Raw genomic sequence first — 19873 nt, forward strand, 5'->3', positions numbered from 1 at the left:
AAATTAGTAAACAAAGTACTATCAATGGATCACACAAATCGAATTCTCCAACCGTGACGTGCATAATTATTAAGTGGCCAAGGACCTGTAAAATATGAAATAATTTCACCCTTTGAAAGAGTTCCGATTCGAAATAGTTGACTCTAACTGCTGCAAGCAAAGGACAATGACTCAGAAAATTAGTTATTTCGTCATCAATATAATTACAAAAAGCAACATCTTTGAAGAGTAGTGTAAACCTTTTGGAGTATTATTTCTAATTTAGAAAGAACAGTTCCACTCACAGTTGTAAAAGTCAAAGAAGCTCGAAAAAGTTTAAGTTAATTCTATCAAAGATATTTTTTATCGTTAATAATTCTATTAGAGCTTTGTACAAAATAATTCAGAAATCGTGAGATGCGGTCTGGTGTGATGTAGGTTTCAGAAAAACATTTTCTTTATCGTGCCAACGTTTCGATCTTTATTGAGATCATCTTCAGGGCTCAATAAAGATCGAAACGTTGGCACGATAAAGAAAATGTTTTTCTGAAACCTACATCACACCAGACTGCATCTCACGTTCTGAATAATTACTTTTTAGTATGACAAAATATAAAACTATTTCAATAATTATTAGTTAAAAACATCATGCATTACAATTTGATGACATATTACATGTATTGGTATAGAATCCTCTGTTTCAAAAACGTTCCAAAAAAGGCACAAAGAAAAATGAATAAAAATTTAGGGGTGCTAGACATAGTAAGCTTATGTTAAAAGAACTCTCACTAAAAGAAAGGGTAAACTCTGAGGAGTGGCAGGACTAGTCACTGGCATCTGAGAAAATATGTACATAACATGAGTATATTCAATGATGTCAAAGTTTGTGCAATGAAATGGACAAGCAAAGGACGCCAGTGGCACTCTCAACACGACACGCAAGAATGGCACAATTACACAGAAGACAAACACTTTGAGCCCTGAAGATGATCTCAATAAAGATCGAAACGTTGGCACGATAAAGAAAATGTTTTTCTGAAACCTACATCACACCAGACCGCATCTCACGATTTCTGAATAATTATCGATTAACGGTCACTAATTTGTACAAAATGAAGCGGTCAGAAATAGAAACGTGTTATCGAGCCTTTTGGGTGTCGATCAACAGGGATTCCTAAGTAGAAATATTGTTCTATGGCAATGTCAGAATGACACTCCTGTTTCAAAGACTTTTTTTTTAATTTAACTTATAAATATACATATATAACTTCTATGACAATGAATTTGTGTAAACGGTGGTCCTGCAATTTTCGTAATTTCAGGCAGTATTTTAAATGAAGCTGGGGTACACGAAATTATTCTAAAGGTAGCACACAATTAGGGGTGACAGATAGCAAAGGGAACAGTTTTTTGAGCGATTACCTTTGAAATTTTTCCAAAACCTCGTAATACTGAAAGTCCCATACTCATTTTGGACTTTCATTAAAACCGATGGCAACACTAAACACCAATAATTGATGAATTGACGTGCCATTGGTACAAGCAACAATGGACTTTAAACTCCAAATAATGTTTGTTTTCGCATGAATCGTACAATGAACGGTTGTATACTACAACTAAAACTTTGTGGGATGTCATATAAGGTTATTACTTGCACAAGTCGTTGAAATACCCTCAAAAACCTTAAACTTACCATTTTGCCTGTACGTACCCCGACACAATTCACATACGAACTGTGAAATTTAGATTTATATCGAGGAGTAAGATTTATTTGTAATCGGCAATTTCCGATAATTAATATTAACCAATAACCTGCAATAATTATCATTGAACTAAAATGAACTTTTGTCACTGTTCAATTCTAGGCATCAATACACGTTTTCTGACCAAGTGATACAAGGAGCCCAGCGCAAGTACAAACCGACAGAGAAAAGTCAAAATTGACGTGGTGATTGAATCATATTTCTTGCATAATCGCTTTGTAACATGTTGACTGCACACTGAAGTCACGATTTTTTACAATTTTCTCTCGTGAAAAAATATAGATTGTGCCACACAGCTCAATTGTTTTTAAAAATATTTTTCAATATAACTCATCGATCCTTTAAGCTTGGATTTTGTATATAAATTACAAAAGGCAATGATTTAGATCAGCAAAATGATCAAACCGACGAATCGTTCTTTTGGTGCTGTGACCATCATGTATAGTATTTTGTATAGTTGTGATGAACTATTATTATACTTTAAACTAGTTAGGATTTTGATAGTTTACTCTATTTGTCTATATTTTTCGTTTTAACAATTTCAAGATAGTTGAGCTAACAGTTTTTTCTCTATATGTGTTTAAATTCTTCAATTCAGCACCTAACCTATACAAAAAAAGATACTACACAGCAGTAATTTGAGTTCTGAGTAATTTTTCTGAATGCTCTTGTGTTTTGAAATATATCTTTCGCCACACCTTACACGGTTTCAGTGGGCAAGGTCGCAAGCTTCATACCTTTCAGGCTATCAGGAGGAAAATCTGGATATCGTGTAAAACTTGAGTTTTTTCCATTCTTTGAAGTGATGTCACTTATTAATTGACCCGTGTTAAATTAATACCAAGGCGAGATGTATCGAATTTCCGTCCGTATCGGATTTTCAAAGTTGTAATGCTAGACGTTGAGATTAAAATACGCCGAGAGAAGTACAATCTTGAAAACTCGCCTCTCTTTTTAATTGTCGTAAATAAAACAATAATAATAAATAACGGTTTCAATGCAGGAACAAAAACTTTTCCTGCCCCCTGAGAGCAAAGCATGCCAGGTACAAATAAAGTAGGACAGGAGTTTCACTACGCTGTTCCAGCCAGCGAATTTGCATATTTGCTTCACGGCTTCTACAAGGTGAACCAGGATCGAAATGATCGAATCCGGACGCGAAGAGGTGAATCTACAAATTACAAAACTAACCGGGTCAAAACGGTTTCAGTTTATTTACGTTCCGATAACGTTTTGCCAAGAGTTGTCACGCTATAGTTGACTCCTGTCTCCAGTTTTCACTGGCTCAAAATGTGCCGACTTCAGCAATTAAATACTTCAAAATAAAGCCCAATGAATTGTTTATTATAGGTTACCTGTAAAAAAGAAAAAAGTGAAAACATTATTAAGGTCCAACTAAAGTTATATTACCATTTGTTATATTTGCTGGTAATCTCAAACTCTTTAAAATTAAATCAGTTCTGGATCGTAAAACTCCAAAATTCACTGCCTAAACTTGAGTACTTTTGCCAAAACAATAAAAAAATCTAAAATTAGACAAATGATTTGTTGAAGTCGTGAGGCGCGGTCAAGAATGAGGTGGTTTAGAAAAACACCTTTTTGTTGCCGACATTTGACCTTTATTCGGGTCATATTGTGGTGCTATTCTTGTGGTGTCATATTGGTGTCACAACACTTTCACACAAAACCAATATGACACCACAAGAATAGCACCACACTTTATGCCCTGAAGATGACCCGAATAAAGATCGAAACGTCGGCAAAAAAATAAAAAAGGTGTATTTCTAAACTACCTAATTCTTGACCGCTCCTCATGACTCAACAAATTATGAAACAGCCGGTCACTAAGAAACACACATTAGACAAATGCTATGTCTCGTACATGACGATCAGTAAGGATGTAGTTATCGACCAGCAGTTTTTAATGTTAGACCTAAATCAGAGATGTGGTCCAACGAACAAACTTTTATAAGTTAGTAAAACTAGTTAGTTAATAAAATTAGTTACTTACTAATTTTATTAAATAATTAATTAGGGACGTCGGTGACCGCACCTCATAAGGCTTTGACACGGCGCTCATCACTGTGAAGTAAAGATTCCGGGTTCGAATCCGACGTCCTTACAAAAGGGCTTTTTTCAAAAAATCGACACCCAGAGGGTTCCAATAACCTCGCAGTGGAAATACCCTCGTAAGATAAATAAATATTTAATTTATGTAATTAAGTTAGTTACTTTTGACCATAGTTTTGATAGCATCCATTCAATTGATCCATTATAAAAAAAAATCTGATTTAGGTTTTAATTTGAGTGATTCAATATTTCTGTTAAAACCTCTAGTTTGTCTGTTTCTAATCATAATCTCAAGCCTTTAAGTGACGCATAGGAAGCTGTACAAAAAAGATTCTTGTGGCTTATTTTGCTTGGCAATCATTATGACCTTTTACATTGGACTTGAAAACTTGTCACATATTTACTTATTTATATACGGACAATAGCCCATTTTATTACAATAATTACAAAAATAGACCAAGAAACATTTAAACCATAAAAACATTGAAATATTAAACGTTGACGATAATAAAAATAACATTAAGTATAATTTAGATACCAACATTTGAATACAAACATTGATTATTATTTGTTTGTAAATTAATTCCACAATTTAGCGATTTTTTCAAGGTTTTTATACTTGTGTGGTGGACTCCATTATCGAAGGTTGAACATCAATAAAGCCTTTAGTTTCAACTGTTTATTAAGTTTTTCACTTAGCAATGTAAGCATCTTCAGCTCTTATCCTAATCTTGTACTTTACATCTAATGAATTGAATGAAACAATTACATTTAATGAAAATAAACTTTAAAAAAACCATGAGGATGTTCTGTATTTTTTGTTATTATGTCAAGATAAGATTTACTATAATAACAAAACACAGAATACATCCTCATGTTAACTGGTTTATTTCATTTTATTTTCATCAAATTTAATAATTTCATTCGATTCATTAGGTATAAAGTATATGATTAGGATAAGGTCTGAAGATGCTTACAACGTAAATGAAAAGCTTTACTAATAAACAGTATAAAAGCTTTATTGTTATTCATCCTTTGATCCACAATTTAGTTTGTTCTGATGATTTTTTTTTTCGATTTACATATTCCTCCTTGAAACACGAGGCAACGGTTGACTTTTTAGGTATTCAAAAATCTCGGCACTTATTAATATCAGGATTTCCGATTTTTAATACTAATGGACACAGTTTAGCTTTGCTACGTCGCGTGGTCCTAAATTAGGTATTACATTTCAACTGATAGTTGGAATTGCTCGCCCAAAGATCGTTTATTTTCGTGTTTTTGCAAAGCAGGTAAAAAAATGTTTCCCAAGTTTTTGTTGTTCACCTCATATATTTTTTTAGAAAGTCACAAAAATTGATATAAATTTTGAAACGACCACCATTCCACAGGAAATTCTCCTTTTTTTTATTATTAAAAAAAAAATTACCGATAGCTAGATCATATCAGCACCAAGCGTAAGTAAAATACAGCAACACACACTCAGTACACAGTCACACCAATAAATACATTCACACGTATATACGTACATTGACCGCACTCATTCTGTTAGGTAGATGGAGTACTCGATATTCCTCCACGTGTTCACTATAATAAAATAATCTAAATTGGGGTCGATGAGGTACTTGTATAAAATTTCCGCCAACAACCCAAGACATAATGCATCATCCTGTGGGGCGATGGAGAACTCGCCCCTCTCCATTCACCCCAATAAATACATTCACTCATACAAGACCCAGAAACACAAAACGCATAATTTAACTTCTATGTACAATAACAAAACCCCAATTCCCTTAAAAAGCGGAACAAGTACCCTGAAACTCGCTGCTGTGTCCGAGAACCCTCTTTAAATCTGGCGGCATGCCTACTCGCGCCCTGTAGGGAGCCAAGGCACGACACGCTTCGATTATGTGGGACATATGGAGCAACCTTTCTCTGCATAAGGGACACCTGCGGGGGGATTGGCCAGCCATGTGTCAACCGCGTATGACCGATATAATTTTTTCTCGGCTCCTAGAACGCTGGAAGTTTGAGAGTGCCTAATATTTTTCGATCCAGTGTCTCCGAAAAGTCGATTATGCTCTCAAGTTGCCTAGATAGCCTGAAAGTAGAAAAGTTCAGCTTTCCAACATCCCCGTGGACATTGGATAAAAACCTGATGAATTATGAATTTATTAATTGAAAGATTCGCTCAAAAAGATGTAATCGCCCCTAGGCAAATCCGGCCTCAAAAATGTCGTTTTTCATTGCTTTAAAAATTTCTATTTAAAAAATTTAAAGAGTGCTTAAAACTAATCCTAATTATTTTAATTATTTATATTAAAAAAATATTGACTTTACTGGAGACGTCTTTTTATTTTTTGTAAGTTTTATATGTATGTGTAATCTCATTTAGTAATATCCTGATTATTATTGTTATTATTATTATTATTATTATTATTAATTTTTAAGGGCGTTTTAACGGCTAAGGTTATTATTATTATTATTATTAATTTTTAAGGGCGTTTTAACGGCTAAGGTCATTTCACGCCCTAACATCCAAACCTTCTATCTTAGGTTAGCTATATCTCTTCTGAGTGCTATAAAGCTCTGACTCCAAACATTCACTCGTAATCTTATTTATCCTATTGCCATCCAAGCTTTAATTTTTCTTTTNTGTTCTTTGTGGATGGTTTGCAGCGTTTCTTGCCTGCTGATCAGCTTTTTCATTTCCAGAAATGCCGACATGACTTGGAACCCAAACAAATATCACATGTTTGTTGAGTGTTCTGATTTCATAGAGATATTTGTGAATTTCTAAGATGTAAGGGTCAACCGAGAATTTATTTTTGATTGCTTCGAGACTACTTTTCGAATCAGAGCAAATAATGGCATTACAAATTCCTGGCGATTCCTTTATAATGCTCAATGATCTTCTGATTGCATGAAGTTCAGCTGTGTATACGCTAGCCTCATATTATTGTTATTATTATTAATTTTTTTTTTAATAGACTGATATATAATTAGCTTGAAATAAATGACAAAACATATTGAAAAGATTACTTAAATTAACTTTAAAAAATTTCTTGGCTCCTAGAGTTCATTGGCAAGAACGCTATGTACAAGTGACTAATATTTTACCTCGACCTAGTATCATCACAAAAAAATTAATAAATAATTAAAATTGGTGATACCAAGTCCGTAGCCTCCACTTGTAAGGCAAAGAGTTTCTAAGTCATTATTTATTTCTAATTTTATTACTTTATTTTTTAATTTGTATCTTACTTACTTTCTGTTGTAGTAACAGTATAAGGTTCAATTGTAGATCGCGATTGTAGTATTTTATGTACTGCTTGTACATTATTATTATTATTATTGTTTTTTTTTTTTTTTGCTTTTGGGGTCCTAAGGATTATCCAATTTTGCACTTAAACTTTCGTCCATTGCCGCGGTCTATTTTACTTACTAATATTTTGTTTTTAGTCTACAATTCCAGAAAGTCTCAGTTATCAGTTGAACCGTGATAATATATATCATTTTAATCTATGTCTTTACATTTCACATTAACAGATATACAACGTGTAAATGTATTTTACAAATAATACAAATAAATTGGATGTGTTTAAAAAAGTTCAGCGTCTGCTGTGAAACTGATGAATCATTGATAACAGAATAAGATTAAAGTATTTAAAAATATATATATATATCATTTTACGAAAGGCATGGAAGAAATATTCTCATCGTTGCAGATACAGAGCCTTTAGTCAGGCCTTTTTTATTTGATCCTTTTTATTTCCCTAGATAAAAACGTCATAAATCCTTAGGCAAGAGATTATTTCAGGGTTGGTCTATGGTTGAGTTTGTTTGGATAAACCCCCCCCCCTTTAGATGTAAAATGAATAGCTAGTATAAGCGCACCTGTCATAAATTTTCTATAATGCCATTCAATTTTTATTTTACAAATATATCTTCAGTTCTCTTAGTTTATCATAAGACTACAATTGTGGTTTAATCATACGCCCACTCCTTTCTTTGAAGGATTTCTGCGCAATATTTCAACATTATGGTTTGCCATTTGAATTTCTTTTCCTTCAACGGGCTTGACATTTTTCAAAGAATTAAGTTATAGTAAGCAAGGAACGATAAATCGTTCTGCATACGCCACTCGTTCAATTTTGGTATAGTAAAATTAGCGGTACAAAATTAGCGTTTACCGGGCCGATGAACGACAATTTAAAAAGCTTATCTGTACTCGAAATCGTATTAGTAAAAAAACAATCCGTTCAAAAAGTTAAAGTTAATCATGAAGAACAGAATTGCCGCTCTCCTGATTCGCTCATCGATCTGTATCAATCACATCTGATGAAATCTAACTTTGAAGTAATGTCAAAATATCGAATATTTTTACATATAATAATATAAACATTAAATTAAAAATTTCTACATTTTTCCTTTTAAAAAAAGGTGAGAATTTTAATACACGACTTAGTACATAGGTTTTCAAGACTGGAAGAATTTTCTATTAGCGTCTATTTTCGTTTTTACGCCAAACATTTAACATTCTGCCGTCCAGGTTGAAATTCAGGCTTTAAAAAATACCTTTCAGTATTTAAATCCTACCAGGATATGATTTATTTATTATAACAGCATCTTTAATAAAAATCTGTTGTTCTTATGCATTTTTGTATGAAGAAATATCACGCAATATTAGAATTACTAAGTGCTAATTAAGATATGCATCTAATAAAATAATATTTAATAAAATAAAGGTCATTTAGAAGGCTGTATATCCCCTTCCAGCACGCTAATTTGATATATCATTGGTAATTAATTATATCATTAATAATAATTTATTACCTTGTAAGAAAATTCAATATCATAATATTCTGATACAAAAGGTTCAGTAATTTTTCAATTCAGTTTTGCACAATTTTTTAAAATTTTAGTTTCTTTCTTTAAAAAGAAAATATGTATTTGTTACCAATTATTTTCTATTTAGATTGATTTTTGCCCTTCAATCAGATAACATTATCTGTCATTAGTACAGCCCTTGATTTGATGACTATATTATTTTAGTGCAGAAATTTCAGCAAATTCTGATATCAAATTAAAATTTTGCATTTATTTTCCTCTATAACACATGAAAAGTCATTAGGGATATTTTATATTTAAAGTATAATTAATCACTCTTAAACATTTTTCCTTATAGATATAATTTGTCACTGGAATCAAGTAGCGAATACAGAACTGAGGCTATATTTTTCACGTAAAATACAAATGTTCATGGTATTTTTTTTATATAATATCTTTAAAAATTTATCAATCAAAAAATCTATCATATTTAAATGTTTAAGAATACTAGGAATTTCGATTATGAGGTTATATTGCCTTGGGTGCCACTGTTTTTGAATTAAAAAGGCCATTTGTATGTAAATCTTTCGTTGTCTGTAATTTTAACTTACAGTGATGAGCACCACATCAGCGCCTTAACCCTTGCAGCCACTGTCACCTCTTTATGTACATCATATTTTGTAATGTAATATTTAATCAAGTGGCATACATTTTTTTAAATCGTAAGATTTCTCTATGTGGTCTGCCTGACGAGTTTGTCTTCTCATCCTCTTATATGCTTGATAATTGAGAAACCTATAACCAAAACACATCTGACTAACCAAAACACCGAGGTTAGACTGACCAAAATGGTCAGAAATGCCCCAATTAGGTGATAAGTGATTCAAACTGAATCTGCCTTACTCATAGGAACTTGTATGTTGGAACAGTAAACAACATTATCAATTAAAATGTTAAACAGCATAATTTTGATTTATATTATATGCATTGTTTTTTCTCTTGCAGGAAAAATGGTTCAATAAAACATGATAGAGACCTAAACAACTCATTCTACAGCAACACATCTCTGAATTCAAGGTATTGTATAAAAACATTTATCTTTGTATTGGTTAGACAGAAAATTTTCATTCAAAAGGTTTATCGATTTGAAATTGTCAAAATTAATAGATCCATTCTCTACAGAAATGTTCTGTAAATTTAAGTTGAAAATTGGTGTTCATGCTTTCCGTCTTATCTAGTTTCAAAGATTTTACACACGTACAGTTTACACTGTGATAACAAAGATCATCGTAGCAGTAATAAAACATTTATTATTGGGGGATTTTCACATTTTAAAACAGTACTAATTGAGCCTGGTTTCAATTTTTATTTTGTACATTCATCGATTCGCATGTTTCATTCTCAAATTAGTTGGAATCAGAAACAAATTCAATCATTATGTAATTGACAATTGTTCAAAATATTTCACCATTTTTAGTTGAACCTATGTATTACTCAGTAGTAGTAGTAGTAGTAAAATTGACATAATTTAAATTGACAGTTTACATTTTGTTATCTCTTGGCAAAATTTATTATTTAAAAAAGTGATTATCTGGTGATCTAATCTCATTCTTGAATTTTGTTTGAACAGTTTCTCCCAGTACTTTGATACTTTGGCCTGAGTTGTAATTAAAGTTAATTTAATAATTACAGAAAATCTTCTTGGGGATCAAATGAAAATTACTTAACTTCATACAGTTTATAAATCAAAAATAATTTTGATTATTTCCCTAATTAGTGTTTCTCTTAAATTTTTTCCATTATTTTTAATTGTTATTATTGCTATATTATAAATATTGTTTATTAAAATTTGTTGACTTTTTGATATATTGGTGGTTGATGAGGGAATTCAGTCAGAACTTTAGTTTCACAATACATGTATTTAATGGCTGATGTCCTTTTTCAAGACGGAACTTGAACATGTAAGTTTTATAAGACCTTATTAATTTTTTTTACCGTACCAAGGTGGTATGCAAAGGACTTTTTTAGTTTAAATGTAAAAGCTGGGTTCTATTTCTCCATTGCGGGCTTTACTGCCAATTGGAATGGAGAGGAAAATAGTCATCATACAAGGTCTTGTAAAACTTATATGTTTAACGCGTTCCTTGAAGAAGAATGTAAAACTTTGTAAATGTCAGCCAATAATTATATGTATTGAGTAAACTGGAAGTTCTGACTGAATTCCTACAATAACTACCAATAAATATTGTTTTTAGACAGTAGTTAGCTTTGTTGTTTTACCAAGTTAGACTATTAAAGTAGCATACAAAAAATTATTTATAATTTTGCATGAATTTAAAACTTTCACTAGTAAAATATTACAAATTAAAAATTAAACAATTTTAATATCACTATTTAATCTATTCAGGTATTAAGGGCATGTTTGAATGTATTTTGTGTCACAATACACATTTTTAATATCTGGCTTTCATTCTCTTACACTGTGATGTTTATTCATTAAATATAACCAATTAAAATTTAAACAAAAATTATTTGTTTATATAATTTTATACTTGATTTTTCAAATCTTGTACCAACCACAAACAAATTTGAATCTTCTGAGGAATGAATTCTCACCAAATGCCTCCTTTTACTGTTAAAGTGACGTTTCTAATTGATTTCTTTTTGTTCTGCAAGACTGGAGGTGCACAATAGTCACCACAATGACCATTCAGAAGGCGTTACGAAGAAGGTACAATTAAAAAGTTAATTTATTTTCTTTTGATTCCCTCAATAGGGCAGGTCGAAGGCTATGAATAGAATAAGAGTGGCAGTGGGGCAGACGCTCCGGATCGAACTTTTTAAACGCCTCCTGCATAGTGAACAGGGAAATGATGAAGGAGTTATTTATACACTCAAGAGAAGCCGTCTGACTCCCCACTTCCTCTCACTTTTCCCTGCCTGCCCACATTAGTAATCCACCCAACTCAATATTTCGTTGTTGTTGTTTAGAATGGAAGCCCACCCGGGACTGTATTTAACTACTACAAGCAGTTCAATGACTATTGGAAGTGAGTAAAATAATTAACAGTGTTTTTATTTTGTGGTGGAACTCTGTTTCACATCTAAGTGGTCCCTGTGTGGTGTTGTTATGTGATCGTCCACATGGTTATTATGCCTTTTGCAAGCATTTATTATAGGTGAAGTATACTTTACAGCTATATAATGTGTTATAATTAAATTTTAATTTCTATTATAATTAAGAAAAACAAATTATTACTTAATTTACATGGAATGTATTTATAAATTTACTTATTTCTTACACAAATGCATGTTAATTTTTAATAAGGGATTAATTTGAGAAAAGCATGTGTCGGCAGAATTTGCTTGCTTGTACATTTTAACAATGTTGGTTAACAGTGAGTAGGAGTGAAACTTTCTCTAATATTACAATTCAAGTCCACTCTTGACTGCCCAAAATTACTCTAACTGTTCTCACTTCTACATGTTTCACTTATATTTTAAAATAACATTCAAGTAATATTAATTTTTTTCTGCTCTTGTTTTTAAGTGTTTTTCCAAAAACCGATTTCACATATTCTCCCACATCAATGTATTACGGAAAAGAAATTGCACCTGGCATACCTATCATCCCAAATCTGTCCAGGAGAGCGCTTTACAAAACCAGCTCCAATGGCGACAGCTACAACTACAGCTTTAGTGTTGCACCAAGTAAGTTTCAACGCATTGAACCCTCACTTGATGGAATTATTTTTGGAATAGGGAATAAGCACCATCATGGAATTAGGTTATTTATTACTTTGTTATAAATGGCTACCGCTGGTATAATTAAAACTATCTGTCACTACTTACAAAAACTTTTTTCACACAAAGAAATTTTCTTCAAAGATTAAAGAAAAAAATTATATATTTTATTAAAGACTAACTTATTAAAGATTCCCTCTTCCAATATATTCTGTATTTATTAAACAAGTCAATTTTAAACTGCATTTTTGATGTTTTTTAGGCCAAATAAGACACCTTAAGAATTTAAGGCATGTTAGGCAATCAACCTGGGAGAAAGTGGTTACAGTCATCACAACTGTGGTGACCACTACAATCACCATTGTGACGAGTATAGTTTCTGTAGCGTCTGAACCACTTGTTCATCCTACAAGATCACCTCGAAGAACTTTCTTCTTCTTACTCGCATTACTGCTTCTTCCTTTACTGTATTATTTGTATTTTTGTGATTTAGGTAATAAAATTGAATTTAAAAAACACTATTTGATTGTATTTAATTATATATAAAATTTTATTTTATTATATAATTTTTATTATTTTTAGAGCAAAATGAAAATGAATCTTTAGTAAATAGACTGAATCGACTGAACTTCATTGATAGGAGTGTTTTTAGTCAGGCCTTGGAAATTTTAAAGAGGCCACTGCTATGGCTTTATTGGTTATTTGGAGAGTTACTTTCTTTAATAATAAACACCATCTCAATGGTACCTGCATTTATAAGTCAAAGTTACTATGCAACATCAGCCTATTTTATTGCTATTTTCAATGTACGTACACAGTTTACATTTGTCATTTACACTACTCTTTTTTTTCTTTTTTTTTTAAATTATTATTGACTTGATTTAGAACCATTCTCACACCGCACCAGTCACATCTCAGCCTGTGGGAAAAGCCCCTTCAGGATTAACCCAGAGTGTTAAAATCGATGCACAAGAAATAAGAAAAATAGTTGAAGAAGTACTAGCTGAAAAACAAGGAAGCAGGGTTGCAGAAATAGGTGTAAATGACATGAAGGCAATCGTAAAGGAAATTGTTCTAGAACATGAAGAAAAGACGAAACAAGAAAACCTAGATACTGTTGTTGCTAAGGCGAAACAAATAATAACGCCTTTATTTTCAAAGCAGGTAAGGACACTCATATATATATATATATTTTTTTTTTTTTCATGATGTAAATATACATTGTCTGTTTTAAAATTACAGGAGAACTCTATGGAGACTTTTATGAAAGGAATAAACGAGCAAGTAGGTAATATAGAAAAGTCGCTCGAAGAACAAAAGGAGGACATAAATACGTTCAAAGTAAGTTATTTTCCCTAATATAATTTAAGAAAAGAATACTCTCAGGGGGAAAAATGTTCCCTGTGGAAATTGGCTTTCAAAAATGAGTTTTCTTTTAAAATTAATGTACATTTGTACTACACATCATTTTGCAAGTACACTAGGTAAACATGATACAAAATTGAATGAGATCACACTTCCAATTTAGTTTGTAAGATTTTTTTTTTGTTTGTTAGTTTACTACTTTCTTTTAAATTATCCTTACAACATTTGACTCCTTGCCATTAATTCTAATGTAAAAATCTGTTTGGAGAGATATTGTTAAATAAAAAATAATAATAAAAAAAGTAATATTAGGTAAGTAGAAGGTAAGCAATAGGCTAATTGAAATGTAATTGGAAAGAGTGAACTGTTGATAGTCCTCGGAAGTGATGTCATTTAATTTATTTTTGTTTTTGTTGATCACAAATTGTTGGGGAATGTAATATGTTATCCATTTAAGATTTAGTGGTTAATTGACCAAGTAATTTCTTTCAATTAATTATTCTTTTTATGTAAAGTTTTGGTTGAGATAAAAAGTCAGTATCATGAGCGGGAAAAGAGGGAAAATTCGAACGGTTGTAGGTTGAGAGGATCGAAGCTCAAATGGCAGAGCAGCGGCGTATTTAGCCAAAGGTCATGAGTTCGAAACCCGCTCGTGACACTGACTTTTTTATCTCAACCAAGACCTTACATAAAAAGAATAATTAATTGAAAGAAGTAATATGTTATGTTTGGATCTAGTGATGTAGTCCTGCTGATTGTTCACAAGTAGGAATTTTTCAACTTAGACTGATACCAAATTTGTCTTGCTTGTATAATCGTGGATTTCGTTTATAGATTTAGGTAATTTTGGGAAGCACTTTACACGAGTCCGACTTACAATATCCCTAATAAGTTTTACATCTTTTGAGGTAATTTTATCCACCAAACTGCTATCATGTTGAACCTTGGCTATCGATTTAGAATATTCTTCATACTTTTCAACAGCTTCATGCTTTACAGCATTATTTATCTTTTTCTGGGTGCATAGATTAGTCGAATGTGAATGAGTACCTGTTTCTTTAGTAAAGAACATATAAACTTTAGCCTTAAATGTATATAATGTACCTCCACCTACCTGATTTGAAAAATTCCTTTACCAACAATTACAAACTTATTTTACTAAACATGAATGAATGGTGAACAGAGACAGAATGATCGTACTATTTATTTTAGAAGTAAATGTTAAGTTTGGATAGGTTGGAGTCATTGTAAATAAATAATGATGATTTCCACGGTTAGAGTGATGTGTGATGAAAAAATGCAAATTAAGCAAGAAATATTATAGTCCTAAAACTGTGCGTGCTCAATCCTGTTGTGACTGCTAAAAAATATAAAATTTATTCTAAGTACTTGAAGTGTAAAATCTCATCTTGAGTGTAGAATATTTGTTTAAAAATAAATAAATACACTACTGCATATGCTATAAAAGTTGTGTTATTTCGCAAAATTATAATGTTGAATTGTATATGCCCTCATTGTCAGTTCTTGAACACAGCTGGACGTCCAAAAGCACAGCTTTCCATATGATTCAGTCCATCAACATACATCATTGCTTCTTACAAAGTGCATGTGAAATGCCCAAGGTCGCATGGAACATCATTGGACAAACTAAAATGAAAAAATCTCTCTAAGTTTCTCCATATATATAGGATTGCTGTTTTTAACATTTCTATGTCACTGTACTACTTGGCAATTCGTATAGCATAATTCTACAACTTCCAGGTTTCTTCCCAACAGGAAGATGTCCTACATGGTACTCAGAACTTTTGCTTACATGTGCATAGTGCATCTTGGCATTGTGAATATTCTGATGGCTTATGCTCCATAAGCCATAAATCTCCATTTTAAATTTTTTTAAAACCAAATTGGAGCAGCCCGTGCTCTACATCTCAATTAAAAGAACTTACTGTTTATAAAAATGATATATTTCACTGATAATTAGATAGATTAATTTTTTTTTCAAGGCTTGAACACTCACTTCATTTAGAAATGATGAAGGTGAGGTGAGTATGTAGAGTCACTTTTTGCAAATGATCGTTTTACTCACTTATTTGATATAAATTGCAACACAACTAAATATTATCCTAATAAATACAGTAATAAAATAATTTTAAATTAGTGATTAATTTGTATGTCAAATATTATTTACGTACATGTTTAAAATATGAGATAAATCAAAATATATGAATTATGTATTTATCTCCATGTTTAATTTTACATTTTTTGAAGTCTTTTCGGAGGATCTACAGAAGAGGTCAAACACAGAGAAAACTTCCTTTCAGTTTTCTCTGTGTTTCACCTCTTCCGTAGATCCTCCGAAAAGACTTCATGTTTCCAGCAGGTCGGTCGATAATCTAGTTCATCGTTACATTTACATTTTTTATTTCAAATTTCTCAAACCAGTTAGCTGTCAAACAAATTTGTGAGTAGAGGCATAATTTAAAAAGTCATACTTCATGTTCTTCTCATTTCTTTTGTTTTCTAACTGTAACCCCCCCGATAAACTCGTTGAAATATCCGTAAATAATCTAACTTTTTTTTTCCAGCCACAAATTCAAGATTTGGAAGAGAAACTGACAACACAAATGCAGCTGTCGACCCAAACATCAGGTATTTTTCACTTATTAAACTTGTCTGCAATAATTTAAATTTTAGTAACTTTTATTATTTTTTTATCAAGTTATTCTTAATTATGCGTGTACTCAATTAATTATACACAATTTTTTCGATATGAAAAATTGTGTCACTGGCAGAATTCGAACCCACGACCTTTGGGTGAGTATGCCGCTGCTCTAACCATTTGAGGTACTGTGACTTAGATCACCCATACCACATCCAATAAACGGGCAGTCGAAATTAAGTTTATTATAAAGTTAGTTTGTGACATGGCGATTGAAGGCTATCGTGACTTCAATCGCTCATGTCACAAACTCAACTTAATTTTATAATAAACTTAATTTTGACTACCCGTTTATTGGTGTGGCATGGCGATTGAAGTCACAGTAGCTCAAGTGGTTAGAACAGAGGTGTATTTAGCCGAATGTCATGGGTTCAAATCCTGCCTATGACACAAATTTTTCATTCAAAAAAATTGTGCATAATTAATTAAGTTTAAATTTTATTGAAAATTTTCAGGCCTTAAAAGTATCGATTGGACGAACGGTTCAACAGCATTGTCAGGGGCAGCAGTAAGGCAAGAGTTGGTTGAATTAGTTGAAAGTGCCCTTTATAAATATCATGCTGATCGCACTGGAAAAACAGATTACGCCTTGATGTCAAACGGTAAAATTAATAGTGTTTTGTAAAATTATTGTTAATTAATTTGCATTTTTTATTTGTTCATAGGTGGAGTGATTGTTAGCATAAGATGCACGCAGACGTACAGGAAAACACAAGGAGTAATGACATTGTTTGGTTTCAGTTTTTGGGAAGTTTACAACACACCAGAAACTATAATTAAAGTATAATTTTACCTGCAATGTGTTAATTTTCCATTTTACAAATATCTTTTTTTATTAATTTAGCCCGGGATGATGCCAGGAGAATGTTGGGCCTTCGAAGGCTCAGCAGGATATGTAGTTATAAAATTGGCAATTCCAATTTATGTGACAGCAGTGACAATAGAGCACACTCCTAAAGAGCTAACACACCATGGTCACATCAAGTCTGCCCCAAAGCAATTTTCTGTTTGGGTAAACATTTACAAGTTTTTATAATTTGTATATTATTTAATGTATTTGCTTGTATTATCATATTTTATATTTTATCTTCATATAGACGTTGAAAGATGTAACGGACGAAAATCCAGAATTCATCGGAAGATTCAAATTTCTAGATACAAAAGGAAGTCTTCAGACATTTGACACAAAGGTTTATAAAAGTTTAAGGTCAAAGACAAAAATAAAAGCTTGTTCTAATTGTAAATTTAATTGCAGCCGACGTCAGTGCCGAGTGATTTAGTTGAGCTGAGAATTGAAAGTAACCATGGCCATTTGGAATATACCTGCCTTTACAGGTTTAGAGTTCATGGTATACCAGCCAGTTAAACCAAGAAACGTGCATTTCTTAAAATAAAAAGAACAGCGAATAAATCTTAAAATTCAGATCTCAACTCAATTTTTTTTTTTGCTACTAAGATTGTATTTTGTAGTGCAATATGAATTAAGTTTTATTGTTTATTTAGATAAAAAGTTTGTACAGTTTGTTTATTTTGTCTGCTTGAAAATGTGGATAAGTAGAACACTCAATTATTTTTAGTTAACTTTTGCAAATATTAAGTTTACAATTACCTCTTCCTTATTATAAAACAACTAGTCAATTTAATTATACCAAATGGATGGCAGAATAAATTAATATTATTATTTTCAGAAAACTATAACAATAGATATAAGTTGTTAGATTTATTTTGTTTTACTAAAAATTAAATAAAAGTAAATCTGAAGGTTCTTAAAGTTTAATTTATATGTAGTTGTCCTCCTGAACACATTTATCAGGGTTTTTTAATTTTAAATCTACTATTTAAAACTTTCTGTACCAAATAAAGTCTTCAATCAATTTAAATTTGAAATTCCATATTAATAAAATCCTCGTGCCTTAAAATAGTAGAATAGCATAAATTATAATTTATAGTACCTGTGTTTAACCAATAACTCGGTGCTATAGGATTAGGGAATAAATGTGGAATCTTTCACCGGTGCACGTGTTTCTCTCTTTTTTTCATAAACAAGTTAATTAATTACAAGATTTTAACAATAGTTTACTTCAGTCAGATAATTATTTGCATAACTTTCAAAAATTTCACTTGCCTTAACATAAAATGTTGGACAACATTTTTCCAATAATTGGTCTCGGTTTTCATATTTATATAATCTAATATGCTAAATGAGATCGTCTAGTCATTTCAATAAGCTGAAGTGTTTTATTTTAACTGTTTTTTTCCTTCGAAAAGGAACTTGGCCTTGATGGTTAGCATCGTACAAGATATAAATGGCTAATCCCACCAAAAGATAATGAAATTATTATTATTGTTTTGCTTGTTACATTTTTTCTATTTGACTTTTGATTAGTTTAATGTAATTATTCAATATATCATAACATTCTCAGTTAATACAATGATGAAATTTAATTTGATTGCATAAATTTAATTGTATTAGTGCAGTAAATGCAAATATGTTCATGCCACTTAATTATCAATTAGATCATAGACACATATTGACTTTAACTCACTTTAATAATATAGAAATTGTTAGATGTGCTTTTATAATTTTTTTCAAATTGTTTTTTATTTTTCATTTACTTATTTCCTCACCTTAAAACCATTAACACTTCATTCATTATAAGAGTTACTACTTTAGTACAAACAATACTATAATTATAAATAATGGTTAATAATAATAATGTGTAAATACATGTGTATTTTATGGTGTACATACATAGAAATAAATTAAAATTGGCCTATAGAATTATATTGTACATAACTTTTAAGATTTTTTCTAGATTTTAAATTTTGTCCAATTACCTTAGTTGATACATTGATTCGCCATTACTTTCTACATTATATAGTATTCATTTGTAACAAATTAAATATCTTCCTATAATTATAGTTTTATGAGATGTAATAAATGATTGATATAAACGTTTTTGTGTTTGTTCTTATCATAGGCTTTAACTTATTATTTAAGTTCACTAATTTCGTGGTCCGCTTGACCAATTAATATATTACAATTAATTAAGGTTTTTAGTTAAGATAAAAAAGTCAATGGCACGAGCGGGATTCGAACCCGGTTAAGATGGGAAGTTAGTGTCCGAGTGGATCGAGGTCACGATAGCTCAAGTGGTAGAGCAGCGGCATATCTAGCCGAAGATCGTGGGTTCGAATCCTGCTTGTGCCATTGACTTTTTTATCTCAACTAAAAGCCTTAATTAATTGTAATATATTAATTGGTCAAGCAGACCACGAAATTAATGAATTTAAATGAAGTCTACTTCACTAAAGCTCTCCGTGGCCATTTCATTAGTTGCCGAGAATCCAATCCGATTACACGACATTTGAAAAATGGCAAAAAGGAGGGCAAATTCAAAAG

The 19873-nt window shown here is 31.4% G+C and overlaps 1 protein-coding gene across 4 annotated transcripts in view; it reads left to right on the plus strand.

Annotated features, from left to right (window-relative positions):
• The window catches only part of LOC106666141 (SUN domain-containing protein 1-like), a 41751-nt gene extending 22322 nt beyond the window's left edge, over positions 1 to 19429 (plus strand). For 3 of the 4 annotated variants that reach the window (XM_024229667.1, XM_024229668.1, XM_024229669.1), the window contains 14 exons: positions 9648 to 9719; positions 11319 to 11373; positions 11634 to 11692; positions 12193 to 12353; positions 12649 to 12879; positions 12969 to 13192; positions 13272 to 13550; positions 13629 to 13727; positions 16337 to 16400; positions 16926 to 17072; positions 17136 to 17251; positions 17315 to 17482; positions 17568 to 17660; positions 17726 to 19429. In XM_024229667.1, the coding sequence (XP_024085435.1) occupies positions 9648 to 9719; positions 11319 to 11373; positions 11634 to 11692; positions 12193 to 12353; positions 12649 to 12879; positions 12969 to 13192; positions 13272 to 13550; positions 13629 to 13727; positions 16337 to 16400; positions 16926 to 17072; positions 17136 to 17251; positions 17315 to 17482; positions 17568 to 17660; positions 17726 to 17836 (1879 nt within the window). In that variant the 3' untranslated portion in view covers positions 17837 to 19429. Of the gene's footprint in view, positions 1 to 9647; positions 9720 to 11318; positions 11374 to 11633; positions 11822 to 12192; positions 12354 to 12648; positions 12880 to 12968; positions 13193 to 13271; positions 13551 to 13628; positions 13728 to 16336; positions 16401 to 16925; positions 17073 to 17135; positions 17252 to 17314; positions 17483 to 17567; positions 17661 to 17725 lie in introns of those variants that run through there. The other variant, XM_024229670.1, reaches the window with a different exon arrangement.
• Positions 19430 to 19873: the final 444 nt, after the last annotated feature.

This window comes from Cimex lectularius, unplaced genomic scaffold, assembly GCF_000648675.2.
Source record: "Cimex lectularius strain Harlan isolate CLEC.00 unplaced genomic scaffold, Clec_2.1 scaffold5, whole genome shotgun sequence".
Classification (NCBI taxonomy): Eukaryota; Metazoa; Arthropoda; class Insecta; order Hemiptera; family Cimicidae; genus Cimex; species Cimex lectularius.